We start from the raw sequence: 17,492 nt of genomic DNA, 5'->3' as shown, positions 1-17,492 counted from the left end.
GAACCCATTCTGATTCCACAGCTGTGGCTTTTACTTAAGCAACAATATTGTGAGGTCACAGAGGTACTGAACAGTGTGGGTTAATCAGGGAACAGTAAGTAGCACAGTGTGACTGGAGTGAAATTGGCACTTAGTGGTATCATTTCTGTGTTGGGCAAATATTTCTTTGGGATACTATTAACATGAAATAAAGCAGGCTTATGTAAGATAATGGGTAAGTGTGATGCATGTACCAGACAGCTCAATGCAATGGTCTGGTGGTTAGGTGAGCCTCTGGATCAGGAGGTCTGTAGAATGGTTTGTGCTGGAGATGTGAATCATTTGTCGTTAGCTTATAGATGATTATTTAAATAAGAACTTCTGAACCTGGTAAGAATATTGTGAATACTGAGAAGATTAGAGGGTGTAAAAAACAGTGAAATTAAGATTGACTGGAAAAGAGTCTGAAAAACAAGAAAAAAGGTCAAAATACTAGAAGGAATTTAGGATGTGTGTGTGTGTGTGCGCTAAGTCACTTCAGTCATGTCCCACTCTGTAGCCTGTCAGGCTCCTCTGTCCATGGGATTCTCCAGACAAGAATACTGCAGTGGGTTGCCATGCCTTCCTCCAGGAATTTAGGATATAGGTGCCAAAGGAAAAGTTTCAAGGAAAAGGGAAAGTCATTAGTGTTATGTGCTCTGGAGTAAATGAAGGATAAAATAAGAAATGTTCATTTAACTTAATAATAGCTGAAAGGAAAATTAATATCATAAATTATGAGTCTAGTGGAGTGACGGGGATTTGAAAGAAAAAGGAAATTTGGTTGTGAAGGGACAGTGTGAGAAGGTGGTGGTAACTATTGGAGTGTGAATGTGAGGGTGCTTCCTCGCCCTCCGTACTTTCCTCCCTCAAACTCCCTTTTCCTTTCCTTTATTTATCTCATTCCTTTCTCTTACTTCCTTTATTCTACCCTCTTTTCCTCTTTCTTTTCTTAACATGGCATACTTGAACATATAAAGTTACAGAGTGAGAATTTAACTCATGACAATGTGACATTTTGTCTTACGTTATTGATATATATATGAATAACATGCATGGTGGTATCGGTCGCTAAGTTGTGTCTGACTTTTGCGACCCCATGGACTGTAGTCTGCCAGCCTCTGTCCATGGGATTTTCCAGGCAAGTTATACTGGAGTTAGTTGCCATTTCCTTCTCTGGGGGATCTTCCCTACATAGAGATCAAACCCAAGTCTCTTGATTGCAGTCAGTCTCCGGACACCAAGGTGGCGTAATGGTAAAGAATCTGCCTGCCAGTCCAGGAGATGCAGGAGCCTCAGGTTCCTCGGATACTTTACTGCTGAGCCACTGGGGAAACCTATCCATACACTTTGAACCTTTTATACCCAGAAGTAAACATACTTGTCCAACAGATTTTAACAATATTTGAAGTAATGATGAAGGTAATTTCAGCACAGTGCTAAGAGCTTTACATATTTTAGTCAATTAAAACCTCATCATCACCTCTATGTCAGTTTTACAAATGAGCAAACTGAAGGAAGTTAAGCAAATTTGCCAATTGTTTTGTACTTATTTTGGCAATATAATTTCAAAGTTTATGCTCTTAATCATAAGGCTGTATTCCTTTTTACTATACTTCACTACCTATTGTCATTCCTTTAAAAAGTTAGTAATATTTTTAGTATAATTTTTTTTTCTGTTAATAACTCAGCAACTAGAAGAGGGCATGGTAGGTTTTCAACAATTATTTATTTATTTATTTTTAAAATTTTATTTTATTTTTTAACTTTACAATATTGTATTGGTTTTGCCATATATCAAAATGAATCCGCCACAGGTAAACATGTGTTCCCCATCCTGAACCCTCCTCTCTCCTCCCTCCCCATACCATCCCTCTGGGTCATCCCAGTGCACCAGCCCCAAGCATCCAGTATCGTGCATCGAACCTGGACTGGCAACTCGTTTCGTATATGATATTATACATGTTTCAATGCCATTCTCCCAAATCATCCCACCCTATCCCTGTCCCACAGAGTCCAAAAGACTGTTCTATACATCAGTGTCTCTTTTGCTGTCTCGTATATAGGGTTATTGTTACCATCTTTCTAAATTCCATATATATGCGTTAGTATACTATATTGGTGTTTTTCTTTCTGGCTTACTTCACTCTGTATAGTAGGCTCCAGTTTCATCCACCTCATTAGAACTGATTCAGATGTATTCTTTTTAATGGCTGAGTAATACTCCATTGTGTATATGTACCATAGCTTTCTTATGCATTCATCTGCTGATGGACATCTAGGTTGCTTCCATGTCCTGGCTATTATAAACAGTGCTGCGATTTTAATTTAAAATTAGAAGTTAGAATATTTTGACATTTTAGGGAAATCTGTTAGCATATAGAATAATGAAGGATAGAAAAAATAATTTCTGAAAAAGATACATCAAGTAGAAATGTGAATTAAAATTACAGGTTTTTTTTGTGTGTGTTTTAGTTAAAATAGTGAAATGCTTGTTGGAGAAACAAGGGTACCTTACCTAGTATGGCACACAGTATTTGAAAAATACAATATAGATATACAGTAAAAGCATATATAAGATAGTTAAGTAGTTCTGTATGGTACCAATAAAAAATTGATACAGTCTTTAGTTTTTTAATACCTAATGACCTTAAAAATGTCTTTCTTCAGGGAAAAATGCAATTGCCATTGTGAGCTGCCTTCCAGAATTTATGCTAGAGCTTCGCTGACGTTGCTACTGATGCCAATGTGGAATAAAGGTCTTTATAATTTAGACAGTCAAAACAGATAAATGAATTACTCTTAAAAGTGATTTAATTTCTCTTCTTAAACATTAAAACACATATACAAATGTATTTGAATTCTGAGAAGGGACATTAGAAAATAATCTGTTTATTTTGCTGTCATCAATATTTTTGTCTCATTTCATGTTTGGAATTGGCTTTCCTTTTGTGACCTTTGTGCTTGAACTCTAATTACAATCTAATAATGTTTTGTTGTGAAACTAACTACAGAGTTGCATTTCACCGTTATTTGTCTGTGGAAACAAACAAAAATTGACCTTAATATGAAAAAAATCTTATGTTGTTGTAAAAGAAGAAATTAACCCAGAGACAGTAGATTAACTATTGTAATGTCATTCTTTTTCCCCTTAGCTCTGGTAATAACTAATTCATCTGATTTGCCTCTTGGGTCATAAAGTCACAATACGTGGATGCATGTCCTGCTCATTGCTGTCTTCTAGGTGCCTAGTGCCTGTGTCTGGCACTGGTAGGCATTCTAGTGCTTTTCGTAACTAACTGAATAGGTAAATAATAAAGTTAAATAATTTCTGAGTTGCAGATGGACCCCTGTGGTAATGTATTAGTATGTAAACATTAAGATTCTATTAAATTGTTTTGTTTGCCTGGGTCTCACATGGAAATGTCATGTTAAATTTAGAAACACTAGTTTTAGATCTTAGATAACAATCCCTGAAAAGTTATCATAGAATCCTCATTTTCTATCCTTTGCTTTTACTTTCCTTGTCCTGTTTCCTTTCCTTCCCTCTACTCTCTTTCTTCCCCTTAATTGCTCTTTATTTTCCCTTTACTAATACGTTTTTTTGGTTTATTTGTTTTCCTTCAGTGTCTGGAGTCCATCTTTCTCCAGCTTCTCCTGAGATTGTATTGGACCATGACCACACTTCCCCTTCAGTTGGCTGCCTCTCTTCTGAGCCCATCATTGCATCACCAGAGAATACACATGCAGATAACAGCATTGGCAGTCAGACTATTCCTAAAGCACAGGTAAAGACAAGCAAATTTTTATAGGAAGTTTTCCTACTTAAAAAATTGCATACTAATTTAATTGAAGTTTTCCTGATTTCCCTTTTTTTTTCCCCTGTAGATACTCTTTGTGTCCAAATAGCTTTAGTTACTAAAATATGATTTGAATATCTTATTTATTAAAATAGACTTACTTTTGCATTGGACATCGTGAATTTCAAAAAGGAAAATAATTACAAAAAACTTTTTCTTGGGGCTTCCCTTGTTGTCTAGTGGTTAAGAATCCACCTGCTGCTGCAGGGGATACTGGTTTGATCCCTAGTCTGGAAAGAGCCCACATGCCTCGGAGCAACTAAGCCCATGCACCACAACTACCAAGTGCTCTGGAGATCAGGAGTCACAGCTTCTGACGCCTGCATCTCTAGAGCCATGCTCTGCAACAAGAGCAGCTACTGCAATAGGAAGCCCGCACATCACAACGGAAAGTAGCCCCATTCATGACAACTAGAGAAAGCCCACATGTAGCAATGAAGACCCAGTGCAGCCAAAAATAAAATAAAATAAATACATACAAAAGTTAATAAATCTTAAAAAATAAAAAAAAAATATTTCTCTTTCAGGGGAACTTAAAATATGTTTTCAAGTATTAGAGTATTCATTTCAATTTTAGATTAAAAACAAAAATATAGCAGTCATAATGTTTATTCTTTCAACTACTTATTGATCCAGGCCTTGTGCTAGATGCTGGACTTAGTCCAGATTTCCAAAGTGCTATATACAATCTTGAGTCACCTGTTATCTTTACTAGAAAGTGATGATCAATTAAAGATTATTGATTAATTTCAAATTCTAATGTATAATATAATAGATAAGCAAATTCTGAATGTGTGTGTAAATTCAAGAACTTGTGAGTGTCAGAATTTTCTATACTTAATTATACACCCTCAACATAAGAAAAAAGTTTTAAGTTTTTTAGTGCTTTGTTTGGAAAATAATAAAAACCTTAAACTTTTAAGTTTAGAGAAAATTTTCTTTCTTAGATCAGATTGTTGTAACAGTTTGAGGTCTTCTGTTGATTTACTTAAAGGGTGAAATAATTTCAGAACCTTTGCTACAGCTTAATTTCCAATGTGGTTTCTAGTGCTCTTTGGGTTATTTCTTTCTTGGTACAGTGTAAACTTTCCTCTCTTGTGTGTGTATGTGTGTTTTTTTTTTTTTTTTTTTTTAATGTGGTTTAGATTCAGCAATCAACACACACTCATCTGGATATCTCACTTTTTCCATTGGGTTTAACTGATGAGAAAAGTAATGGAACAATTGCTCTTGTGGATGATTCTGAGGATCCTGGAGCCAATGTATCAAACATACAGCTTCAGCAGAAAATTTCAACTCTGGAGATGAAACTCAAAGTTTCTGAGGAAGAAAAACAAAGAATTAAAAAGGTATATTTACATTTACCTAAAAAATAAATGTTTGAATTACATATTCTGAAATACAATATAGTCCCAACCTCTGATTGCAAATTCATCAGTGGAAAAGCTGTTATGGACTTTGTGATATGCTTAAATCAGTTAGATGAGTCTATCATTTACAAAAGCCTTTGATAAGAAATTTCTAGCCATAAATATATACTTTTAAAGATATGAATGACTTTTACTAGATTTTTTTGTTTTCCTAATGAATGCTTTCCTTTGGGTTTCTTTATTTTGAAAGTACATAGTGTTGCAATTGTATGTGGATTAGAAGATTTGTACTATACTATTCATTTGTCTTTAGAGAAGTCACGCATCATGCAATATTTGACAGAATACTTAGAAATACAGCTGTTCTAGTAAGTTATTTATGTGTGTTCTTATTTCTCTTTTCTACGAATGTCTCTATAAAAAGACTTGAGCAAGTTTATGGAAAGTATGTGTTGAGGTCAGTTCAGTTCAGAGGATCGGTCATGTCCGACTCTTTGCGACCTCATGGACTACAGCACGCCAGGCCTCTCTCTCCATTGCCAACTACTGGAGTTTACTTAAACTCAAGTCCATTGAGTTAGGGATGCCATCCAACCATCTCATCCTCTGTTGTCCCCTTTTCCTCCTGCCTTCAATCTTTCCCAGTATCAGAGTCTTTTCCAGTGAGTCAGTTCTTCACATCAGGTGGCCAAAGTATTGGAGTTTCAGCTTCAGTATCAGTCGTTCCAATGAATATTCAGGGCTAATTTCCTTTAGGATTGACTGGTTGGATCTTCTTGCAGTCCAATGGACTCTCAAGAGTCTTCTCCAACACCACAGTTCAAAAGAATCAATTCTTCGCCACTCAGCTTTCTTTATACTCCAATTCTCACATCCATACATGACTACTGGAAAAACCGTAGCTTTAAATAGATGGCATTTGTTGGCAAAGCAATGTTTCTTCTTTTTAATATGCTGTTTTGGTTGGTCGTAACTTTTCTTCCAAGGAGCAAGCGTCTTTTAATTTTATGGTTGCGGTCACCATCGGTGGTGATTTTGGAGCCCCAAAAATAAAGTCTGTCACTATTCCCAAAGTTTCCCCATCTATTTCCCATGAAGTAGTGGGACCGGGTGCCATGATCTTAGTTTTCTGAATGTTGAGTTTTAAGCCAACTTTTTCACTCTCCTCTTCCACTTTCATCAAGAGGCTTTTTAGGTCCTCTTCACTTTCTGCCGTAAGGGTGGTGTCATCTGCATATCTGAGGTTATTGATAATTCTCCCGGCAATCTTGATTCCAGCTTGTGCTTCATCCAGCCCAGTGTTTTGCATGATGTACTCTGCATATAAATTAAATAAACAGGGTGACAACATACAGCCTTGACGTACTCCTTTTCCTATTTGGAACCAGTCCGCTGTTTCATGTCCAGTTCTTCCTGTTCCTTCCAGACCTTTCTCAAGATGCAGGTCAGGTGTTTTGGTATTCCTGTCTCTTTAAAGAATTTTTTAGAGTTTGTTGTGGTCCACACAGTCATAGCTTTGGCATAATCAAAAAAGCTGAAGTGCATGTTTTTCTGGAACTCTCTTGCTCTTTCTATGATGATCTCTTGTTCCTCTGTCTTTTCTAAATCCAGCTTGAACATCTAGAAGTTCATGGTTCATGTACTATTGAAGCCTGGCTTGGAGAATTTTGATCATTACTTTACTAGTGTGTGAGATGAGTGCAATTGTGATTGTTTGAGCATTTGGCATTGCTTTTCTTTGGGATTGGAATGAATACTGACTTTTTCCAGTCCTGTGGCCACTGCTGAGTTTCCAAATTTGCTGGCATATTGTGTGCAGCACTTTCACGGCATCATCTTTTAGGATTTGAAATTGCTCAACTGGAATTCTGTCACCTCTACTAGCTTTGTCCCTAGTGATGCTTCCTAAGGCCCACTTCACTTCGCATTCCAGAATGTCTGGCTCTAGATGAGTAATCACACCATCATCATTATTTGGGTCGTGAAGATCTTTTTTGTATAGTTCTTCTGTGTATTCTTGCCACCTCTTCTTAATATCTTCTTCTGTTAGGTCCATATCATTTCTGTCCTTTATTGTACCCATCTTTGCATGAAATGTTCCTTTGGTATCTTTTATTTTCTTGAAGAGATTTCTAGTGGTTCCCATTCTATTGTTTTCCTCTATTTCTATGCATCAATTGCTGAGGAAGGCTTTCTTATCTCTCCTTGCTGTTCTTTGTAACTCTGCATTCAAATGGATAGATCTTTCCTTTTCGCCTTTGCCTTTAGCTTCTCTTCTTTTCACAGCTATTTGTAAGGCCTCCTCGACAACCATTTTGCCTTTTTGCTTTTCTTTTCCTTCGGGATGGTCTTGATTCCTGTCTCCTGTACAATATGTTGAAGTAGCATGTTGTTTATAGTTAGCTTAAATGCTTTTGTGTATTTATTTAGCATGAATGCTTTTAGTATTATATCAAGGTTAGTGTTAATGTTAGTGTTTGGTATTGGTCTGGAAATGGGAGTTAAGCGTACATTTTATATTGTTGAAATTTAAAGACCATACTTCCTGTGGGTTCTTTCCTTTCCAAATATTTTCTATTGTGTCATTGAAAAATCAGAGTCTATTTTTTGCCATAAATATTACACAATTTATGCTTGTTTTTTTCTTTTAGGATGTGGAATCATTGATGGAGAAACATAGTATCTTAGAAAAAGATTTCCTTAAAGAAAAAGAGCAAGAGGCCATTTCTTTTCAAGATAGATACAAAGAACTTCAGGTAAACAGTGAATTAAAAATTTAATATGTAGGCCTTTTGATGAAGCATGTCATATGTAATTTCAGAAAGTGCTCAATAAATGCTTTATGAGTGAGGGATCAGATAGTTGCTTAAATATGTAAAATACTGACTAATATTGATGAAATCAATGATAAATGCCATTTTGAAAAGTAGATGTCTCTGAGAAGCTGTGAAGGTTAGTTGCTTGAGTTTCAATCTGGCCTAAAATATTCTGTTTCTGATGATTTTCTCAATTTGGAAATTGCACATTGCAGTTTTTCATATTGTGATTACATTTGAAAAGAACTGATATATTTAATCTTTTTCATAAATGTAATCAGTCTCCTCTTCTCACATTTCCTTAACAAATTTGTTTCTTCTGTAGTCTTACTCGTCTCAGTAAATAGCGATTCTGTCTTTCCAGTTGCTAAAGCTGAAACCCAGATTTACTCCTTTTGTACTTACTCCAAGTCTGTTCCTTTAGCTATTGGCTCTACCTTCACAATATCCAGGTTTCGACTGTTTATCATTATGGTCACTGCTGCCAACCTGTTCTAAGCCTCCCTTATTTCTTCCTTGGAATACTGAAGTATCTTCTGTTCTAACTTATCTTTCTGCTTCTGTCATTGCCCACTTACAGATCATTCTCTACATGGCAGCCACTGTGATCTGTTTAATAGTTAAAGCTGTTCATGTCATTTCTCTGCTTTGAAACCTTCGGTGGCTTCTCATCTCACCCAAACTAAAAGTCAAGTAAGTCCTTAAAACGGTTTGCAAGGCCCTTCATTTTCTTGCGTCCCTTCTCCCTTCTTTTCCCTGACTCTTTCTCCTCAATTGTTTTACTTTATCCCTATGTCTAGAATACATGGTTTACTTTTTGATATCTGCATGGTTTACTTTTTGATATCATCCTGGTCTCCATGCCAGTCTCACCTTATCAAGGGAAACCTTTTAGACAGTGCTGACATCCCCTACCAGCCTTCCCATATTCTCCTTTATTTTTCTCCACTGCACTTTTTACATCTGACAAACTGTGTATTTACTTGTTCATTTGCATAGATCATTTTAATAGTCTTCTAAGTGGTCTTCTAGCTTCTACCCTTGCTCTTCACTCCTAATGAGTCTTTGTTTCAGCAGGTGAAATAATGTTTTTAAAAATGTGAATCACTTCATAACCCAACGTCAATTATCATTCTCCTCCTTTCAGTGTAAATCTTCTGACTTCTCTCCAACTCACTGCCAACAACCGCGCCCCCCCACACATACACCGCCCCAGCTGACCCTTGCTGGCCTCACCTCAGCTGCTAACTTACACTGGGTTCCTAATGAGGTCCAGGTGAAAGTGTGAGTCTGTGTTACTGAGAGCATTCCCTGCCTGTTGGGGTGGTGAATGGAGGGAAACAATTTGTGATTTTTCACATTGTCTCTGACTGGAATGCTCTTCCTTTCAGATATCTGCATGGTTTTGTTTTAAAAAGGGCAAAACTTGAAAATAAGGAAAAGCATTAGCAGTGTGTTCTTTCAGTGCCCTAGGAGGACATTACTTACTCGACCTACTCACAGATTATTTAGGAGAGATGTAGCAGTGCTATTAAACAGTGCTCACTGTTTACTGTTGATTAAAAGTCTCAGTTGTATTGACATTACATGTCAATTTGTTTTTGACAGAAAAGATACAAACAATCCTGGTCTGTTAGAATTTCAAAAAATACTGTTGATATTACCTTATAGGATATTCATCATTTTTGTTTCTAACTAGCACTCTTGCTTAGTCTAATACTCTGTTATTTAAATTTTCTATCCATGTGTGCTAAGTTGCTTCAGTTGTCTGACTCTTTTTGACACGATGGACTGTAGCCTGCTAGGCTCCCCTATCCATGGGATTCTCCAGGTAAGAATATTGGAGTGGGTTGCCATCCCCTCCTCCAGGGGATCTTCCCACCCAGGCATCGAACCTGTGTCTCTTACGTCTCCTGTGTTGACAGGCAGGTTCTTTACCACTAGCACTGCCTGGGATGCCCTTTTTATAGGTGTGCCAATTGAAATGCTCTTTGCAATGGTCTTAACATCTGATTCATTCTGTTAACATAAATGATCATTAATAAAGAGTAGATTAAGTCTGTGATGTATTTCCTTTATATTTATGTGAATCACATTTCAACTGTTTGAAAATTGTACTCTTTAACAACTCTCATGAACCCTTGCTGCCTTTAGAAACTTGCTCAAATGCTACCTTCTTCTGGTAGCTTTCTTTGACTATTCTGTAGAAAATAAGAACCTGTGTACATGGTCAGCGTTTCCTATCCCCATTTCTTTGCTTTTTTTTCCCCCTCTTGTCATAAAACCTGTTATTTCATTTTGATTTGTTTATTTTTTGTTTTCCCCCACCAGAGTGTAAGCTCCATGAGATTAGGAACTTTCCTTTCCAATGCCTGGAGCAATACTGGCTTATAATATGGCTCAGTCAATACTCCTGAATGCAAGAATTCATTAATATAATGCACCCTGCTCCCCAAGGGCTAATTTCAGTGTGTATGTCCACATTTATAGTCACATACTTAGAATTATAGTGCTTATAAGTAGGTTCAGTACTGAATACTGAATACTTTGTGTTTTCTTTTCTCTACATTGAGTGACTTATTCTGGGCCTGCTAGTGGGGCAGATACCTTTGAAATTCAGTTTCTCAGTCTGTTAATGGGAACAATAACGTACCTGAGAGACCAACACCTGACATCATAACGCTTTGAGCTTTCCATAGTGAAGGCCAATAGTGACAACATAATTGCTGAAGTACTGCTTTTACTGTCAGTAGTGACAGTCTAAGAGTAACAACTTCAGTTTTCAAAATGGATATTCAGTATTAAAAGTTTTCAAAACTAATATTCAATATTAAAACTAATATTCAATATTAAAAATACTTTCCTTTTACTAGAAACAATACTTCCCAAGAAAACATTTTTTAGGTGATTTTCATTCAGTACCAAAAAGGACCTCTCTCCTTTTCTCACTATGTGTAAAAAAGAGTAAACTAACTTAGGGAGTATTTTATCACCTTGGCTAAATAAGTGATAGAAAAGTGTACTAGGAAGTCTAATAGTCAAATTGAACTCAAAGACAGGTATTCTGTTTAGTTTCTGTATCACTACTGGGCTTATCATTTTGGTCTTTGCTCATAGAGCTGGAGAAGGGATCATGTTTTTTTCCAAGAGGTTTGACTCTCATAGGGTGTTTACTTACCCACTCCAGTGTTCTTGCCTGGAGAATCCCAGGGACGGGGGAGCCTGGTGGGCTGCTGTCTATGGGGTCACACAGAGTTGGACACGACTGAAGTGACTTAGCGGCAGTAGCAGCAGCAGGGCGTTTACTATCTAGAAGTTACCTGTTCTGCTAGGTTGCCCCTTTCGTGAACCTTTGGGTAGAGAAGGAGAGCTTTTCTTTGGGCTTGTTTAGTTTGTGCTCATTGGCACGTCCTCATTGCTGGTCATTCCATTATCCAGTTTGGAATTTATGAGGGAGACTAAAAGCAAACTTAAAAAATTTGATACTGTGTCATTCCTGAGTCCTCAGATTCCCAGGTGGTCTGTTTTCTTGTCTCCCTCTGTAGTCTTCTTAGAGTTGTTTTAAAGATAATGTCCCAGCCTTTCAGCTGTACTTACTGAGAAATCTAGGGAGAGGTGCATCTACCTCATCTTAGTCTAGAAGTGAAATAAGAAGGAATGTTTTAAAGTTTAAATATTATGTGTTGTAGCTACTACAGGAAATCAATTCCACCTTAAAATACATTAATTTAAAGTAAGTATTTTGAGTAAATTTTTTTTAACGAAATTAGTGTTAAGTAATCAACTCATAGAGTCATTGTAGATAGAGGAGGGGCAAATAAAAATATGTGTAGCTCAATTTGTGAGATAATTCATAAATCTCTATATCTGTATTATACTTATAAGTTTATGCATAAATAGGTTATGTGTTAGACTTTTTGGAAGTATATTTTTAATAAATATTTTTAAATTAATTGTACCTGATTATTAAGAATTGAGAAAATCTTGGGCTTTACTCTTTAACCTACTTTGTGTAATTCATTTTTTTCTGGGAATATAGCCCTTTTAAAAAACTGGTACAAAGTTTGTTCTATCTAGTACTTTTTAAGAAATAGAAGATGTGATTAAATTTGTGAATATCAAAGGAGAATACTGTATGCTAAATATAAGTAAGATGAAATTTTAGCAAAAGTGAGTTTTGGAATCATGAATATAAAGTTTTTTGCTTGAATTTTTGGCCTGTCAGTCATCTCTCAGATATTTGAAAGTTAATGTATTTATTGTGTATTTTCTTCGGACTATGGTAATCCATATAATTTTTATATTAAGCCATATATTACATACAAGTTTTCTAAATGTGTGTGGAGCTCAATGAAATAGAAAACATTTTCTTTTCTGCTATTTTTGATGATAGGGATAATATATTGGTGCTTGCTTCTCTGGACATCCTAAATGAAGCAAAATATCCAGGAGTACACAAAGATAACCTGGCAAGAGTGGATTAAATTGACTGAAAAGTTTATGTGTGGAGGTGTACAATACAGAAAAAGAAAAAAAAAAATTCACACCTTCTCATCACCATGAAAAATCTAGGTATTTTCAAGTGATCTGAAAATGTAGTACTTCAATTTTCAATCTTGTAAAGAAATCTGCCTCCACTTAGACTAGTGTTGGGTGAGCCTTTGTCATGATTTTAATCTAACCAGAGATGGAATAATTAATAAGTGGAATGTTTGTAAGACCCTTAAACTTTGGGGGAAAAAAAAAGAAACCCAAAACAAAAACATTAACTGTTACAGAGAATTCTGCCAGTGTTGATTTTTGTGACATGATCTAATTGCTAGGCTAGCTGGAGGGGTGTAGCCGATAACAGAAGGAAATAATAAAGAACATGAAGCCTGCAGTACAATGGGGGTGTGCACTACCTCTCCTTTCCTGTTCTGTCCAGGGTGTGTAGCCCAAGCAGAGGAAGAAAAGTGAGTCATGCTGCGTTTGAGGTAGCTATTTAAAGGACTTCTCATGAAACATGAATAGAGAACTTATCTTAGTATAATTTGGATTCCAGTGTCTTCTGTTTTCTTTCTTTGACTCTCATAGCAAGTACATCACACCTGTGACAGGCAGTGAGGAAATTTAGAAGTTTATCAAACTGTGTGTCTCATAGTGTGACCACATTTTAACAGGTTTAACTAATAGATCTTAGCTGATTGTTAAATTATCTCTGATAGTTGTCAGTATTGGTACCTATGGCTAGATTTGGGAATTTTCTATACAAACTCTTTAAAGATTGAGTCTGTTCCTCCAAATGCTATTCCCCATTGATGTTGCTTAGTTATATAGTATGTTGAGTATTCTGTTTGAGAATTTAATTTAAAAAAATATTGTGAAAATCCAGTGTTTCAGAGGACTTTCAGTTGATCTCATAAATGGGTTTTTACCTGTGTTCTGTTGCTGATTTCAAAGGTTACATTACTTCAATAAGAATAGATATTATTCTTAGTATTTTTGTATAGTTTTAAACTGAATACTAGTCAGCTGTTGGGAAGTTGGGTGCTTAGCCAGAGACCACTGTAATATTATTAGTTATGCTTTATGGCATTAAAGCAATGGCTTTGATATCCTTGAGCATTTAACTTGATAACTTGTGAGGAATTAATCAGTTCTGCATAAGTAAACCAAAATGTAGTTGATGGTAGAAATAGCAAGAGAAGTAGAATTGAAAATAGAGCCTAGAGACGTCACTGAAATTTATGAGTTGCTTCTTTTGGTTTAGCAGGGAGAGTGGTTTCTTGAGATGAAATCTGCTTTAGGTGAAAATGCTGTGAAAGTGGTCAAATGACAACCAGGGTTTAGAATATTATGTAAGTTTAGGTGGTAAACGGCAGGGTTTGGAAGGATTGACTCTAGTTTTGGAAAAGTTCTACTGTGGGTCCAATATATCAAGCAGCACTGCATGCTACCGAGAGTGTTTGTGAAAGGAAGAGTCAGTCGTTGTGGCCAACTTCATTGCTAGCCTTATTTCAAGAAATTGCCATACTACCACAGCCATCAGCAACCACCATCTTGATCAGTCAGAAGCCATCAACACTGAGGCAAAACCCTCCACCAGCAAAATGAGTAGAATTCACTGAAGACTCAAATGATGACTGGTATTTTTTAGCAGTAAAGTATTTTTTGACTAAGGTCACTACATTTTTTTTTACACATAATGCTATTTGCACACTTAATAGATGAAAGCATGCTGTAAACATAACTTTTATGTCACACTTGCCAAAATATTTGTGTGACTTGCTTTATTTCAGTATCACTTATTGTGGTGGTTTGGAATCAAACCCACAATATCTGTGAGGCATGTCTATATACAGATGGTAGTGTACTAAATAAATACACTTTTATTTGAGGAAATATTCTCCTTTTCCTTTTTTAAGGATATTTCTTGGATGCCCGTGCATAGTGGCTCATTAAGAGATTCCTTATTATTTTCATTTCATGGGTATCTGAATATATTATTCTGTTTCCTTTTATTATAAAGTATTGCTTCTTTTCAGTCTATTCTTTCAATTTCTTACTTTTTAAAGTCAAATAATTTTACTATAATATGTCTTGGTATTGGTCATTTTGGGTTGATTTTCGTAGATTTCCAGTGTGTCCTTTAATATACATATATAGTTTCAATTCCTCTTTCTAAATGTCAAGTAGTTTTTATTAATTATAAACTTAATACCTGTATTATTTTCTGTGTGTTTTATTCATTCTGGTGACTAATTGTGTGTGTATTGGTTACTCTTTGTCTTCCTTATTGCCCTTTATTCTTGAATGCTTTTCATCTCTTTTTTCATTTACTTTTGACGTAAAATGTGTTTCCTCTTATTCTCTTAAGGTGTTAAGAAAATAAATGTTCTTAAATGTGTTCTTAAATGTGTTCTCTTAAGGTATTATCCATTCATCTCATTTCATATTATGTTCTTTTTAATTTAGTCATCATTTCTGAATTAATTTATTCTGTTACAATTTTTAAAAATTTCTTACATCATTCCTGAATTTTTCTAATAATAATTCATATTATTCTATAATCTACTTTATTACTTTCATAATATCTTTTAACTTACCTTGATGTACAAGGATAGAATTTAAAATTTCTTTTTGAAATATATATTTCTGCTGTGCCTTTATATTCTGTAGGGCTGTCATGCTGTTCCATAAATATATAAATAAAACATTGTCTAGCATTTGACTTAATAATTTTGTTATTTTGTTTTTATGCAAAATTAGTTTTCTTGATCTTTTTAACTGGAGGAGTGATTTAAGGCTTTTTTTACCCTCGTGATTGTATAGTGCTCTTGTATTTTTGTCAGATTAAAAGGATGTGGCAAAATTTGTAGATTTTTCTGATGCTGTTCCTTTCTTTCACTTTGACTTGATATTCTTTTCCTTCCTTTTTCTTTTTGTTGTTGTTGTCTCTGACTTGGTCTGTGTGGATTCCGTTCTTAGCTCTTTCTGCTGAATATGGGGCTGGCTTTCTCTTGACGTAGAGTTTACTGGATCTGGTTTATCCAGACCATTAACACTAGGGACACTCATACTTACGGGAATGGTAGGCCCCTCCGTCTTACCTGCTATCCTCACACTGGCCTGCTGACCTCTCTGGTGAGTTGTTGTTGTTGTTCACTCCCTCAGTTGTGTCCAACTCTTTGCAACCCGTGGACTGTAGCATGCCAGGCTTCCCTGTCCTTCACCATCACCCAGAGCTTGCTGAGAGTCATGTCCATCTAGTCGGTCATGCCATCCAACCATCTCATCCTCTGTCATCCCCTTCTCCTCCCGCTTTCAATCTTTTCCAGCATCAGGGTTTTTTCTAAGGAATCAGTTCTTTGCATCACGTGGCCGAAGTATTGCAGTTTCAGCTTCAGCATCAGTCCTTCCAATGCATATTTGGGATTGATGTCCTTTGGGATTCACTGATTTGATGTTGCAGTCCAATGAACTCTCAAGAGTCTTCTCCAACACCGTAGTTCAAAAGCATCAATCCTTTGGTGCTCAGCCTTCTTTATGATCCAGATTCCATATATTAGCTATTTTGGAGTTCTCATGTTTCATGTGGCTAAAAAACATCTTTTGTTTATTTTTATATACTATTGCTTGGTCCTTGTAGGTGTCTGTGAGAATTATTGAAATAAAAAAGAAATGTCAAGAGAATAAAGAAAAACTACTTGGGAAGACTACTACTTTATACGTTGTTTCATCTTCAGTTTTATAGAAAGTCAATTATATTACATTTTCCTGATAGTTACTGAATTTCATGTGCTTCATTCCATTTTTTAAAAAATTTTTTTAATTAAAAAAATTTTTTTTAATTTTATTTTTTAACTTTACAATATTGTATTGGTTTTGCCATATATCAAAATGAATCCGCCACAGGTATACATGTGTTCCCCATCCTGAACCCTCCTCCTTCTTCCCTCCCCATACCATCCCTCTGGGTCGTCCCAGTGCACCAGCCCCAAGCATCCAATATCGTGCATCGAACCTGGACTGGCAACTCATTTCATATATGATATTATACATGTTTCAGTGCCATTCTCCCAAATCATCCCACCCTCTCGCTCTCCCACAGAGTCCAAAAGACTGTTCTATATATACATCAGTGTCTCTTTTGCTGTCTCGTATACAGGGTTATTGTTACCATCTTTCTACAAGTATATCTAAATGGCTACTACTCATTTGATTTTTTGTCCTGTAAATTATAACTTGTGTTTCTACCTTTTTACCTGTATCTTTAGAATCCAGATCACTAAGATCATGATTGGTGTTCCTAATAAGGATGTTGTTAAGTCACCTCCCACTCCTGCAAAGTGTTAAGTATCTTGAGAATAAACACAGATCAGATCAGATCAGATCAGTCGCTCAGTCGTGTCCGACTCTTTGCGACCCCATGAATCGCAGCACGCCAGGCCTCCCTGTCCATCACCAACTCCCGGAGTTCACTCAGACTCACGTCCATCAAGTCAGTGATGCCATCCAGCCATCTCATCCTCTGTTGTCCCTTTCTCCTCTTGCCCCCAATCCCTCCCAGCATCAGAGTCTTTTCCAGTGAGTCAACTCTTCGCATGAGGTGGCCAAAGTACTGGAGTTTCAGCTTTAGCATCAGTCCTTCCAAAGAAATCCCAGGGCTAATCTTCAGAATGGACTGGTTGGATCTCCTTGCAGTCCAAGGGACTCTCAAGAGTCTTCTCCAACACCACAGTTCAAAAGCATCAATTCTTCAGCACTCAGCCTTCCTTACAGTCCAACTCTCACATCCATACATGACCACAGGAAAAACCATAGCCTTGACTAGACGAACCTTTGTTGGCAAAGTAATGTCTCTGCTTTTGAATATGCTGTCTAGGTTGGCCATAGCTTTCCTTCCAAGGAGTAAGCGTCTTTTAATTTCATGGCTGCAGTCACCA

General features: G+C 36.3%; 1 protein-coding gene across 13 annotated transcripts in view; it reads left to right on the top strand.

The window, feature by feature from the left end:
* Positions 1 to 17,492, top strand: part of CCDC91 (coiled-coil domain containing 91) — a 395,166-nt gene that overhangs the window by 142,061 nt on the left and 235,613 nt on the right. For 11 of the 13 annotated variants that reach the window (XM_070789905.1, XM_070789912.1, XM_070789908.1 and 8 more), the window contains exons 4-6: positions 3,646 to 3,806; positions 5,024 to 5,227; positions 7,900 to 8,004. In XM_070789905.1, the coding sequence (XP_070646006.1) occupies positions 3,646 to 3,806; positions 5,024 to 5,227; positions 7,900 to 8,004 (470 nt within the window). Of the gene's footprint in view, positions 1 to 2,688; positions 2,778 to 3,645; positions 3,807 to 5,023; positions 5,228 to 7,899; positions 8,005 to 17,492 lie in introns of those variants that run through there. The other 2 variants (XM_070789903.1, XM_070789907.1) reach the window with 1 other exon arrangement.

This window comes from Bos indicus, chromosome 5, assembly GCF_029378745.1.
Source record: "Bos indicus isolate NIAB-ARS_2022 breed Sahiwal x Tharparkar chromosome 5, NIAB-ARS_B.indTharparkar_mat_pri_1.0, whole genome shotgun sequence".
NCBI classification, from domain to species: domain Eukaryota; kingdom Metazoa; phylum Chordata; class Mammalia; order Artiodactyla; family Bovidae; genus Bos; species Bos indicus.
This window is presented reverse-complemented; position numbering and strand designations above follow the sequence as displayed.